The 13,441-nt window shown below is 57.3% G+C and overlaps 1 protein-coding gene across 2 annotated transcripts in view; it reads left to right on the forward strand.

Annotated features, from left to right (window-relative positions):
* The window catches only part of ATPAF2 (ATP synthase mitochondrial F1 complex assembly factor 2), a 15,569-nt gene continuing 2,128 nt past the window's right edge, over positions 1-13,441 (forward strand). Inside the window, exons 1-5 of one of the 2 annotated variants that reach the window (XM_021068019.1) lie at positions 1-302; positions 8,904-8,948; positions 9,116-9,261; positions 9,975-10,072; positions 11,429-11,509. In XM_021068019.1, the coding sequence (XP_020923678.1) occupies positions 170-302; positions 8,904-8,948; positions 9,116-9,261; positions 9,975-10,072; positions 11,429-11,509 (503 nt within the window). In that variant the 5' untranslated portion in view covers positions 1-169. Of the gene's footprint in view, positions 303-8,276; positions 8,323-8,903; positions 8,949-9,115; positions 9,262-9,974; positions 10,073-11,428; positions 11,510-13,441 lie in introns of those variants that run through there. The other variant, XM_021068020.1, reaches the window with a different exon arrangement.

Raw genomic sequence — 13,441 nt, forward strand, 5'->3', positions numbered from 1 at the left:
GGCGACGGCGCGCCGCGAGTGTCGTGCACAACATGGCGGCGCCCAGGGATGCTGAGGACGCCGGCGGCCGGTGAGAAGCTGCGTGTGTCCCGAGTGCGCGGCGAGGTCGCTACGTCCCGTGTGTCCTGCCCTCAGATCTTGCGCGGTCGTCCTCCCAGGTCCCCGCGCGATGTGGAGGACCTGCCTCCGGCTGCGGGACGGGGGACGCCGCCTCCTGAACCGGCCCCGGGGTGGCCTCATCGCCTCCGAGGGGCGGGGGCCCAGTCCCCCGACCCCCGCCCGGGCGTACGCGCCCCCGGCAGGTGAGGGAGGCCAGGTCCGAGCCGGGCTGAGGGGTGGGCAGTGCAGGGCGGTGTGGCAGAGCAGGGTCATAGGTCGGGGGGAAAGTCCCCCGCCCCAAGGGCAGGGACCGCCCCAGGGCACACGCGCGTCGCGGCTGGAGACAGTCGTTTGCTTTTGCACTGCGGCTTTCGTCCCTTCTCTTAGGGAAGCAGATGTCATTCCTGTTCTCCGACAGGGGATATTAGGATTCTCGGTCAGGATCGCGCCAAGGTCACAGAGCAGACTCTCTGAGAGGTTTGTGAGGCAAGGGCCGGGTCTGCCGGGCTTTCTGTGTCCCTGCGACCCTGGCACTGAAGGAGCCCAGAGCCCAGGCTTTCAGTCGTCCATCCCGGCCACTTTGTCCGCAGATGTCTGGCCCTTCCTCCTACTGCCCTCCCACAACCCCTGCTATCTCTACTAGGGAGTTGACACTCCGTGCCTTCTTCCTACACTTGCGACTCTGAAGCTTAAAAGGTAGTGGCTCTTTCATTGCTTCTGGGGAGAGGGTTTTAGGGTAAGAGCAGAGGTGATTTCCTTTAGCCTTTGTTGTAAAGCTGGTTTAGTGGTGCTGATTTCTCTTAGCTTTTGCTTATCTGTAGAGCTTTTGATTTCTCCTTCAAACCTGAATGAAAGCCTTGCTGGGTAAAGTAATCTTGGTTGGAGGTTTTTTCCTTTCATCACTTTAAGTATATCGTGCCACTCCCTTCTGGCCTGCAGAGTTTCTGCTGAAAAATCTGTTAATAACCTTATCGGGGTTCCCTTATATGTTATTTGTTTCTTTTCCTTAGCTGCTTTCATTATTTTCTCTTTGGCTTTAATTTTAGTCAGTTTGAGGAGTACATGTCTTGGGGTGTTCCTCCTTGGGTTTATTTTATATGGTACTCCTTGTGCTTCCTGGATTTGAGGGAGTGGTTCCTTTCCCATGTTAGGAAAGTTTTCGGCTATTATATCTTCAAATATTTTTTCTGTTCCTTTCTCTTTTCCTTCTGGCAACCCTATAATATGGATGTTGGTGTGTTTAACATTGTCCCAGAGTTCTCTTAGACTGTCTTCATTTCTTTTCGATATTTTTTCTCTTTTCTGTTCCACATCAGTGATTTCCACTAGTCTGCCCTCCATCTCGTTTATTTGTTCTTCTGCCTCCTGCATTCTGCTGTTGGTTGCTTCTAATGAATCTTTGATCTCAGTTATTGTATTTTGCATGTGTGCTTGCTTAAGTTTTAAATCTTGTACTTTTTGCTCAATGTTTGCTGTAAATTATCAGTCTTTCCCTTCAGTTTATTTCCAATGTCTTGCATCATATTCAGCATCATCAGTCTAAAGAATTTTTCCTAGAGGCTGATAATCTCCAGATCCTTTAGCTGTTTTTCTGGAGTTTTTTCTTTCTCTCTTATCTGAATTATAATTCTCTGCCTTTTCATTTTTATAGGTTTTTGGTGTGGTGTCTTTTTTTGCTGTAGCCTCTCTTACTTCTGATGTCTGCCCCCCCCCCTTGTGGCTGAAGTTGGTACAGGGGCTTGCCTTGCGCTTCCTGAGGGGAGGGACTGGTGCCTGCCCACTGGTAGGTGGGGCCGATTCTTTTCACTTTGGTGGGTGGGGCTTTGCCTCTGGGCAAGATTAGAGGTGGCTGTGTGCCTGGGGGGTCTTTATGGTTGGGGCTGTGATCCCACCTGGATTATTGTTTGGCCTGGGGCTGATGGGTGAGGCCAGATTTTCCCCAAGTGGCCACATCTAGAGGAACAAATGCCGTTGAATATTCTGGAGACCTTTGCCTGCAATGTCCTTCCCCCACCATGAACCACAGTCACCCCCTGTTTTCCCAGGAGATCCTCCAAGAACTGCAGCCAGGTCCCATCCAGATTCCTATGGAGCCTTTGCATTGCCCTGGGACCCAGTACACATGAAAGCCTGTGTGCGCCTTTCAAGAATGGGGTCTCCGTTTCCCCCGGTCCTATGCACAAGCCCCACTGGCCTTCAAGGCCAGATGCTCCAGGGGCTCTTTCTCCCAGTGCCAGATCCCCAGGCGTGGGGAACTGACGCGGGGGTCAGAACTCACCCCCATAGGTGAGTCTCTGTGATAGTTACTTTCCAGTCTGTGGAGCTTCCCACCCGGGAGGGATGGGGTTGCTTATATGACGTAATCGCCCCTCCTGCCCCGCGACGTGGCCTCTTCTTTGTCTTCTGGAGGAGGGTATCTTTTTGAGAGGTTCCAGTTCGTTTGGTTGAAGGTTGTTCAGCATTTGGCTGTCATTTTGTTTTCATGAGAGAAGGGGCGCTCCAGTCCTTCCCCGGGAGCCACTCCCTGGAGTGAGAGACACATTCTTCTTCCCTTGGCTTAGTGTTTCTGTGCTGAGGGCAGGAGGCACCGAGGCCTTCAGGAGAGAGGCGGCCTCCACCTAGAGGGTGTTCACTGTCAAGTGCGGAAGGTCGTAACATCCTGCTGGGACCAGAGCCTCTCCGGGCCTTTGAAGAGGAGTGTACAGAGAACACCTGCTCCCTTCTCGTGGTGTTGAGGGTCCAGAAAGGGTCTCGGGTGAGGGGAGATCAAGCTCAGTCTTGACAGATGGGCAGGGGTTCAGCAGGGAGGAGGAGGGCGAGTGCTGGGCACCTAGAACCCGCCCAGAGGTGACAGCGGGGCACGAGGGGCCTTGCTGTGACACTCTCTCCCGTGGGAGGTCTGGAACTCCACCGGCATCGCGGCAGAAGCACACGTCGGGCCCTGATGCTGGCTGAGCCAGGCCCTGTGTGGCCTGAGCCCAAGGCTTTATCTACTCGGGACCTCATTTCCCTCTGAGAGGGACGGCTAGGCTGCCTCTGAAAGTCCCATAACAAGCCCCTCTCAACCACATCTGCGTTTATGTTCATAAGGTGACTTCCGGCAAGCCCCCAGGATGGGGGCCGCTCGCCAGGGGAAGCAACCCAGGATTAGAGGGTTGGAACGCTCGGCCTCACCCCCGACCTCTGGGGGAGGCGAGGGCCTGGAGTGCATTCCAGCCACAGAGGATTTCATCAGTGGTGCCTGTGTGAAGGAGCCGCCCTGAAACCCCCAGGTCACGGAGGAGTCGGTAGAGCGACAAGGTTAGCGAACACCTGCAGCGGCGGGGAGGGGGGCGCGGGAACTGCACTCGCTTTCTGCCAAACCTTGCCCCACGCGGCTGCCCCGTTCGACTCTTCCTGAGTTGTATCCGTTGTGGTAAAGGGGACATCTCGGAAGTCAGCTGTCGCCTGAGCTCCGCCAGCTGCTCTTGTGGGAAATGTCTCGTGGGCCGAGGTCTTGTCCTGTGGGACCGATTGCCGTCTCTAGGTGGTCGGTGGCAGGACCCGGGTGATTGTAGGACCCCCAGCTGGTGTCGCGGAGTTGACGGGTGGGAACACCCACACGCATTTGGAGCATGGTGTCTGCGAGAGCCTGCGAAGGAAGACAAGAGTGTCGTTTAGCCTCCAGCCTCCCGGGGAGGCAGCCCACGAGCAAGGGGACAGATCCAGGACCTCCCTGGAGTTGGCGCAGGCAGAGAGCCCACCTGATTGGTTGGTGCTACGCGCAGTGGTGGTGCCCTGGCCTGCCCCATCCCTTTCTACTGCAGACGTGCTGGCTTAGGCTCTTGGAAGCACCTGGCCGGGGGTAGGTAGTCAGCTGGGGAAGAAAACAAGGATGGTGAGAAAGGGGAGTGCGGGGAGGGAGGCTGGGGCGCTGGCCCGTGAGCTCTGAGGGCTTCCCTGGTCCAGGGGTCTGTCTGTGAGTCGGAGGAGGGAAGTTTAAATGCAAGTGGTGCCTCCTCCACAAAGACTTGAAGAGGCAAGCGGATTGAACTTGCCTTCGTAGGAAGGCCTGTGCCGTCGAAGCTTGTCGGGAGGCGAGGGGTTTGGGAGAGGGTCCCTGGGGTGTCGGAGATGTGGCAGGGACCCCCATGTGGCGGTCCTTCCTGTACCAGCTGCTTAGAGAGGAGCTCTTGGCAGAGAATGACACCCGGTGACATCAAGGCTGCGAGTCCCCTCTCTTTACGGGGTGTCTGGAGCTGGTTTAGCTTCTCAGTCTCTGCCTGCCCTGCATGTGTTGGGCTGAAAGAGACGCCCTAGATAAGGAGTTCAGCCTGCCACCTGTTTTTGTAAATAAAGTTTTATTGGAACCCAGCCCTGTTCATTCGTTGAGAGGCGCCTAGGGCTGCTCTTTCGCTGGGCTGCAGAGGTGGCAGGTCGCAACCGAGACTGGATGGCCTGCCAAGCCTAAAAGACCTTTTTTTTCTTTTTCTTTTTTTGTGGCTGCACCCACGACATAGGGAAGTTTCAGGAGAGAGATCGAATCCGAGTCACAGCTGCAATCTGCACCACAGCTACCACATGCCAGGCCCTTAACCCGCTGCATCCCCGCGGGAGCTCCCAAGCCTAACATACTTCATCTGGCTCTTTGTAGACCAAGCTTGCCAACCCCTGCTCTGGATGCTGGAGCAATTGGAAGCAGGTGTGTTTAGTCATTGAGCCCATTCGTGTTCATTGCTGTGGTAGATACATTTGGCCTGAAGAATTTTTAAAAACTTTATTGAGAGGTGATTCACCTACCGCTCACTCATTTAAAGAATACAAATCAGAGTTCCTGGTGGCCTAGTGGGTTAAGGATGCAGCATGGTGACTGCTATGGCGCAGGTTCAATCCCTGACCTGGGAACTTCCGCATGCCATGGGCACAGCCAAAAAAAGCGTACAAGTCAGTGGTTTTTAGTGAACCCCCAGAGTTGTGCAGCCATCAAGTCTGGAACATTCTTATAACCTCAGAGAATCCTGTACCCTTCAGCCCTCACCTTCCGAGTAGCCCCTCTGTCCCTCCAGCCCTCCGCAACTGCTGCTATACTTTCTGTCTCTAGATGCCCCAAGTTGGCATGTTTCAGAGAGATGGAACGTGATCTTTTTCGGACTGGCTTTTTGTCATTTAGCCTGTTTTCAAGGCTTATCTCAGTGCCAGTGTATTTTTCATGGCTGAATAGTATTCCATTGTGTGGCCTGTCCAGGTCTTACTTGTCCATTCACCCGTTGGTGAACGCCTGGGTGGTTTCCTTCTGTGGCTGTCGGGGATGCCGCTGTAAACCAAGTAGATTTTCACCTGGGCCCACGTTTTCATCTCTCACAGGGATTTATCTAAGTGGAGATTTGCTGGATCAAATGCTAAGTTCTTGAGGAACTGCCACACCGCTTTCCAGCGTGGCTGCACCACTTTGCATCTCCACCAGCAACGTATGAAGGTCCCAGCTTCTCTGCGGCCTCCCCAACACCTGCCTGTCTTTTTGGTAGTAGCTACCCAGTGCATGGCGAGTGGTGTCTCCGGGATTTGAGTTGCATTTCACAGATAATGATTTCAGACAACTTGGATGTGCTTTTTGGACATTTGGACATTTTCCTTGGAGAAATGTGTATTCCCGTCCTTGGGCCATCTCTTACTTGGGTTATTTGCCTTTTGATTGTTGTGTTGCAAGCGCTCTTTACATAGTCAGCCTGAAACCTCTTGCCGCTTGGGAACAGCTGGTCAGAGCGTCCGCCTGAGCGGAGGGTACAGGGTCAGCATTTGACTGTGAAGCCCAAGGCCCGCCAGGTGGCACTGTTTAAAAAGAGACGGCGGCCGGGCAGCTCCGAGAAGGCCCTTCCTCTGTCCCTGGTGCACTGTGGGCGCTGCAGTGCTGAGCCTTGGCGTCTTTCCAAAGCCAAGGCCAGCCCGGAAATTGAGGCCGGTAGAAAGATGGCTCACTGGCCCATGAAGCCTGGGATGGGGGGGCGGTGGCAGTGACAGGAGACCGACTGGATTGAGGCAGGCTCACAGGAAAGGGGCCTGGTGGAGGCTCGTTTCCAGCTCACACTCTTCCCAGCAGCGGGGTTTAATGTTCTTTGTTTACGTGTTGCCAGCTTTGAAATTGAGTGCTTTTGGAGTTCCTGTCGTGGCTCTGTGGTTAACGAACCCAACCAGGATCCATGGGTTGCAGGTTCCATTCCTGGCCTCGCTCAGTGGGTTAAGGATCCAGCGTTGCCGTGAGCTGTGGCGGAGGTCGCCGGCGAGGCTCGGATCTGGCGTGGCTGTGGCTGTGGCTGTGGTGTAGCCAGCGGCTGCAGCTCCGATTCCACCCTGAGCCTGGGGACTGACACGTGCCGCGGGTGCAGCCCTAAAGAAACCCCCCCAAATGCGGTGCTTTTTCACAGACTCGTTTCTTCGTGTCGTCTAAACAGTCCTTAAAAGAGTCACTTAAAAGGCAGTGGGGGTGTTTTCGGCGTCGGAACAGATGTTCTGTGACGGGAGCGGTTCGTAGTCCCAAGGGACCTGTTCACCTGTTCCATGTGACCCTGCAAAAGACTGGCTGCCTCTTTCGTCCTCCAGGACAGGCCTCCGGTGCCGTCAACAGCCTGCGTTCGCTGAGGAATGGGTGCCTCGCAGGCTCCTGGTCCCATTGTCTTGTGTGACCCTTTGACATTGATGGGGGGGGACCCTGCCGACTGCATTCCCAGGTCTTGCTCTCTTGTGGCCTCTGTGAGCCCCTCGCCCGGCTCCCTCCGCCCTCGCTGGGGGCCTCGGGCTCCTTCTCCCCCTCTGTGGGTCTCTAAGGTGGGAGAGAATCACTGTTCCGATTCCAAACAAAGGTGTTAAGTTTGCGGGAAGAACCCCGCATCTGCTCGGTGGCCAGGTCAGATCCCCTTCCTGTTTTTTTTCCTTCCCTTTTGCTTCCGGCCGCGCCCGCACCATATGGAAGTTCCCAGGCCAAGGCTCGAACCTGTGCCGCAGTTGCACCCCACACCGTTGCTGCAGCAACGCCGGATTCTTAACCTGCTGTGCCACAAGGGAACTTCCAGAACTAATGAAATTTTATCTTAAGCTTGACCTTTTTTTTTTTTTCCAATTGTTAAGAGACAATAAAAAGGCGTTAGAAACCAGTGAATCTTCTCTTTCCCCATCACATGCTCCATCGTTTCCGAAAATACCTTCGGGCAGGGACGGTAAAGGTTTTTAGTATCCGGTGGACGTGCGAGAGAACAAGCGACCGCACGAGGGAATGAGTGGCCGAGGCAGCGGGTGTGCGTTCATCCCAGTTGGTGGAGGCTGGGCTGTGGTTGGTAGCTTCCAGAATGTGGCCTGTGCGTGATTGGTTGAAAGGACCTGCGTAGTTCTGCACGAGGCGCTCTTGGCTTTAAATCCCTCCAGGTAGGAGAGGGGGGCATGGTTCCATTTTCATATATGATTTTATGCTATTTTTTATGCCCCAGTGACTTTTCTTCGGTTTATAGGTGTTCAGTGACCATCACAACCCAATGAGGGCGTTTCCCTCCCAAACCCCCAGCCCATCCCCCACCCCCAACCTGTCTCCGTTGGAAACCCGAGGTTTTTCAAAGTCTCTGAGTCAGTATCTGTTCTGCAGAGAAGTTCACGGTGTCCTTTTTTATTTTGTTTATTTGTTTGTTTATTTTTGTCTTTTGGGGGCCGCAAATGGCGGTTCCCAGGCTAGGGGTCTAATCGGAGCTGCCGCTGCCGGCCTCCACCACAGCCACAGCCGCACCAGATCCCAGCCGCGTCTGCAACCCACACCACAGCTCACGGCAGCACCGGATCCTTTACCCCCTGAGCGAGGCCAGGGATCGAACCCGCAGCCTCATGGTTCCTAGTCAGATTCGTTTCCACTGCGCTGCGACGGGAGCGCCATCATTCTGTCCTTTCTCAGATCCCGCGTGTAGGTGATGACATTTGATGTTGGCGTCTCCCTGTCTGGCCGACTTCGTTTAGCTGGGTGATTTCTCGGTCCGTTCATGTTGCTGCGGATGCCCCTTCCTGCTTTCCTCTTAATGGCTGAGTGACACTCCACTGTGTGCACCTGCCACCTCCTCTGGATCCACTCCTCAGTCGAAGGGCATTTAGGTTGTTTCCAGGCCTTGGCTATTGCAGATGGTGCTGCAGGGAACGTTGGAGTACGTGCGTCTTTTCAAGTCGTGGTTCTCTCTGGATAGATGCCCGAGAGTGGGATTGCTGGATCAAATGGTAAATAAATGATTTTATTCAAGTTACTTTCGGAAGAAAACACAGGACACGGATCTTCCCCTTCTAAAAGGACGTGAGGGAAGTTCCCGTTGCTCCCCAGGCCAGCTGGTTCATTCGGTAACTAGTTGGCTGGAGGAATGGAAAACGCTCCTGGGAGTCCTCCTTACTGCCTCTGCACACACGTGTGAACATGCACGCACACGCACGCTCACACTGGCTTTCCACAAGAGCCTGATAGGCAGCAGCTTCCTGCCTGAAGCGTCTCCTGCTGCACGGCGTTCAGGCGCCACCTGCAGATTCGAGCATCTTGCGCTGGGGTCGGGGAAGGAGGCAAAGCCGGGGCGGGCGCGCCTGTGGGGACAGGCAGTCTGCAGCTTCGTGCTGCCGTGTGTGGCACTGTCCCCGGGCTTGGGGGCCAGTGCGGCCACCCCCTCCGCTGCTTCACGCACAGGCCGTCGATGCTGCGTGGAGCTGGGCGGGCCGTGGCGGGATGTGGGAAGCGGGGTACCAGCCGCTCCTGGCGCTCCCCGCGCCGTCTCCACAATGTTTTAAGTTGCCTTTTTGAAAACTCTTTCCCACAGAGAGAAAGCGGTTTTATCAGAATGTCAGCATCACACAAGGGGAAGGTGAGTGCCCGCAATGGTCACGGCCGCGTTTCTCACCCTGTGAATGGGTGGGGGCACTTTTCACGTCCAGCCAGCTCCTGGCTGAGCTTGTCCCTGGCGCTTCTGGCAGGGGCGGCCCCTCAGCTCCACAGAGTAGCCCCTGAGAGGCTTTCGTCTCATCTTTCAAGGTGGCTTTGAGATCAACCTGGACCACAGGAAGCTGAAGACGCCCCAGGCCAAGCTCTTCACCGTCCCCAGCGAGGCCCTGGCTGTCGCGGTGGCCACGGAGTGGGACTCCCAGCAGGACACCATCAAGCCCTACACCATGCACCTGGTAACAACAGGCCCCCGGCCCGTCCCCGAGCACGCAAAGGCCGGCCCGGCCTTGGCTGCGCTGGCCTGGGGGAGGCGGGGACCCGCCCAAGGTGCCAGCCCTGTCCACCGCCGGCGGCTCCCTGAGGGGCAGCTGAACTCTTGAGGCCGGGCTCAGTCTCCTGGGCAAGTCGCTGCCCCTTCCCAGCCCGTGGTCCCCACCCCTACCTGCTGGGCGGTGGTCAGGAGGGGACGAGACGGCGCGTAGACGGCCCGTGGTCCCCGGTGTGGACCAGCACGTGGACCCAGCCGGGCTGCCTCTGCCTCCCCCCGGCCCTGCCAGTGCTGAGCGCCCGGCTCGGAGCAGCCCATCGGGAGAAGAGTCCCGCACCGGGTGTGGCCGCTCGTGCCCGGCTGGTCCACCGCGGGTCAGGCTGATTCTAGCTTCCACATCCTCTGCTGAGCCCGGCCTCCCGGGGCCTCGGGCACGGCTCTGAGGTGGTTAGAGGTGCGGTACTTGCTGGAACGCGGTACCTGCCAGAAGGCACCTGCAGAGCCTGGTAGCAGAGAGCCTGAGTCCGTGGGGACCTCGTCCATCCCGCGGCTGGGTGTCCGGGGCCCCGGGGCCCAGCGCCAGGCGCGGAGCCCAGGCGGGCGGGCGGGCAGGCTGGGCAGCCCTCAGGCGCGGCCTTCCGCCCTGGCCGCGGTGCTGAGGGCCCTCTGCCTCCGATTCAGACCACGCTGTGCAACACCTCCCTGGACAACCCGACCCAGCGAGACAAGGGCCAGCTGATCCGGGCGGCACTCAAGTTCCTGGACACCGACACCGTCTGGTAAGGGGCGTGTGGGCAGCTTCCCGGGGCCCTTCACCCGGGACCTTCTCAGTGGAGGAAGAGGCAGGCCCTTCACCGCCTGGACACGGAGGAGCCCGGCAGCAGCCCCTGGCCCGGGGGCGCATGTGGCTCCTGCAGGCTTGAGGACCTGGGGGGTCCTTGCCCAGTGGGGCCTCTGACCCTGGCGGCCTCCTCGTCACTTGTCAGCCGGAGCAGGTGGGCTGAGCCGGCCTCCTCCACGTCTGCTGCTCCCCTCACGCTGTGGCCTTTAGCCAGCTGGTCAGTGGTGTTGACAGCGAGCGGAGGACTTAGCCGAGCAGCTCCGGGTGCCACCTGAACGCCTGGGGGTCCCGAATTACCTCCCAGGTGGCTCCTGAAAGCCACACTGGGCAGGGCAGAGGTCCTCCTGGAGAGGCTGCCGGCCCTCAGTGACTTGGGAAAGCTGGCTCCATTTGTGCTGGGGACCTTTTTTTTTTTTTTTTAAGGGCCACACCCTCGGCATACGGAAGTTTCCAGGCTAGGGGTTCAATCAGAGCTGTAGCTGCCGGCCTATGCCACAGCCTTAGCCATGCTAGATCCAAGCCTTGTCTGCGACCCACACCACAGCTCATGGCAGTGCTGGATCCTTAACCCATTGAGCGAGGCCAGGGATCGAACCCGCAACCTCATGGTTCCTAGTTGGATTTGTTTCCGCTGTGCCACGACGGGAACTCTGTGTACTAGGGACCTTTTGATTACAGGGAACGGAACCCTCCCAGCCTCACTCAGGAAAGCACTTTTCTGGGGAACGGTCCCGGCGCCCTGCTGGCACTGGAGGGTGGGAGTGCCTCCCTCTGCCCTGGAGGCCACCTCTCTGCCCCCTTCTACTCACGCCAGCCTGGCCTCCCCTGCACCCATGCAGGTTCCTATCCCGGGAGGCCTTGCCCGCGGCTCCCTCGGCTCACCCTGCCTCCCGTGGTGCAGCCTGGCATCAGGTGGCATCTGTAGCTGGGAGGCGGGTGGGCTCGTGAGGGGCGGGCAGCGCAGTCTGGCCAGGGCACTGCCTCTCAGAAGGGGAGGGTCAGCAGGGACGTGGGGTCGGAGCTCGGGGACCAGGGGCAGTGCCGCAGGCCTTGACCTGCAGGGAACTAGTGACATTCGGGGCAGCTTACGGCAGAAGCCCCAAGGGCTTGTGCACATGTGGCGCTGCTCTCCACACCTGTGCATCTCCAGTGAGGTCCCCGGTGAGCCCAGGCTACACCTGCAGAACCACTGCCCTGGGGGCAGACCTGGGGGCGGGGGCGGGGGCAGGTTTATGCTGCCACTGGATGAAGGTCATGCTTTTTTATGAACGGGGTACCCTTTGCACTGAATTAGCTACAGGGTGGAAGAGCCGGAGACGCTGGTGGAGCTGCAGAGGAACGAGTGGGACCCGGTGATCGCCTGGGCCGAGAGGAGGTGAGCCACTTGGCAGGCCCAGGGGACTTGGGGACAGGGCTGCGCCACCTTGGGGACAGGGCTGCGCCGTGCTTCTGCCGCTGTTGGCTGTGTGACCTTGGGCTGGTGACTGGATCTCTCTGAGCTTCCTTGTCGATGCGGGGGGCTCACAGCCCCTGCCTCCCAGGGTGTTGTCAGGAGTAACCACAGCACGCCTCCTTCCAGCACGTGGCGAACGCCCCACCGCCAGCTGCCGTCCTGATCCTTGTCACAGCTGCTGCGCGCCTGAGTCACGGAGCAGCGTGTGTGACGTAGACACACAGAGAGGAGCCTGGCGGCGCGACCGACTGTGTAGGGCCTGGGGCTCATGCTGCCCCGGCTTTTTCCTCAGCAGGAGACGCTTTTTTTTTGGCTTTTTAAGGCTGCGGGTTTCCCCGACCAGGGGTCGAATCGGAGCTGTAACTGCCAGCCTACACCACAGCCACAGCAAGTCGGGATCCAAGCGGCAGCTGCAACCTACACCACAGCTCATAACAGCACCAGATCCTCAACCCACTGGGCAAGGCCAGGAATGGAACCTGCAGCCTCCCGGATGCGAGTCAGTTAACCCATGAGCCGTGATGGGAACTCCCCAGCAGGAGACTCTTGTGCCAGGCGGAAGAGCTTGTTGGTGTGGTGGCAAAGTTAACTCAGTTTCGCTTTGTTCCAGGGGTGGGGACAGGCCCCACCCTGTCTCTCTGCCACGGGGAGTGGTTCGCGGAGTGTTTCTGATCTGTACACACTTCCCGAGTGCCCACGACGTGTCAGTGCCCTTGGCTTTGTGGCAAGAGGTGGAGCCAGTGCGGCCAAGGATCAGAGAAAACCTGGCGCCAGACCCCTCGCCAGACCGTGAGGGCCTGACAGCAGCCACGAGCCTTTGCTGCGCTCTCAGCAGAGGGCTTTTTCTGGCACTTGAGATTTCTTATCCTTAGCAAGGAAAACATGGCCACTTCCTGTGTTCCTTTTGTGCTGTTAGAAATTTCAGGAAGAATGTTTCTGAACCAATGGAAAAAATCTATGATGTATGTAGAAAAATTATAAAAGTTGCTTTTATTCTGTTACATTTTTCTTGTTTTATAAAAGCGTGTTAGAGCATTCCTGAAACCAGTTCACATCCCAGACCAAAAGCCATGCCATGCATGTAGCAGAGGCCGAATAAATACATGAAAAAGTGATTGGCAGAGAACAGGTACACATACTTTTGTAAGGAAAATAATATTTAAAAGAAGTCATGGAGTTCCCATCATGGCTTAGCAGTTAAAAACCCAAGACTCGGATCCATGAGGACACGGGTTCGATCCCTGGCCTCACTCAGTGGGTTAAGGATCTGGCGTTGCTGTGAGCTGTGGTGTAGGTCGCAGACGCAACTGGGATCCAGCATTGCTGTGGCTGTGGATTGTGCCGGCAGCTACAGCTCTGATTGGACCCCTAGCCTGGGAACGTTTATATGCCGTGGGTGAGGCCCTCAAAAGACCAAAAAAAAAGTTGTTTATGGTGCGTCTGCTATTGAGCACGAGTGCTGGGACCCAGGTTCCATCCCCAGCCGGGCACAGTGGGTAAGGATCCGGCATAGCCACAGCCGCAGCTTGGGTCCTGACTGTGGCTCAGATCTGATCCCTGGCCCAGCAACTCCATGTGCTTCAGCCTGGCCAAAAACGGAAAACAAAGTCCTTTATAGCTCCAAGGTGAAAAACTTTCTTAAAAGGTTAGGAAGCGGGTAGGCCAGGGTTCTGATGGGCGTTCGGGCAAAGGAGTGAGGTCCTTGGGCGGCTCGGCGTGAGCCCTGCTCCCTTGCGTGCCAGCCCTGTATCTTCCAGGGCCACGTCTCCTCCTCTGGCTTTGTTCTTGGGAGACAGGAAATTACTGGGTCAGGGGGCCACCGACTGCCAGGCCAGCTGCTCCCAGAATCCCCGA

This window comes from Sus scrofa, chromosome 12, assembly GCF_000003025.6.
Source record: "Sus scrofa isolate TJ Tabasco breed Duroc chromosome 12, Sscrofa11.1, whole genome shotgun sequence".
Classification (NCBI taxonomy): domain Eukaryota; kingdom Metazoa; phylum Chordata; class Mammalia; order Artiodactyla; family Suidae; genus Sus; species Sus scrofa.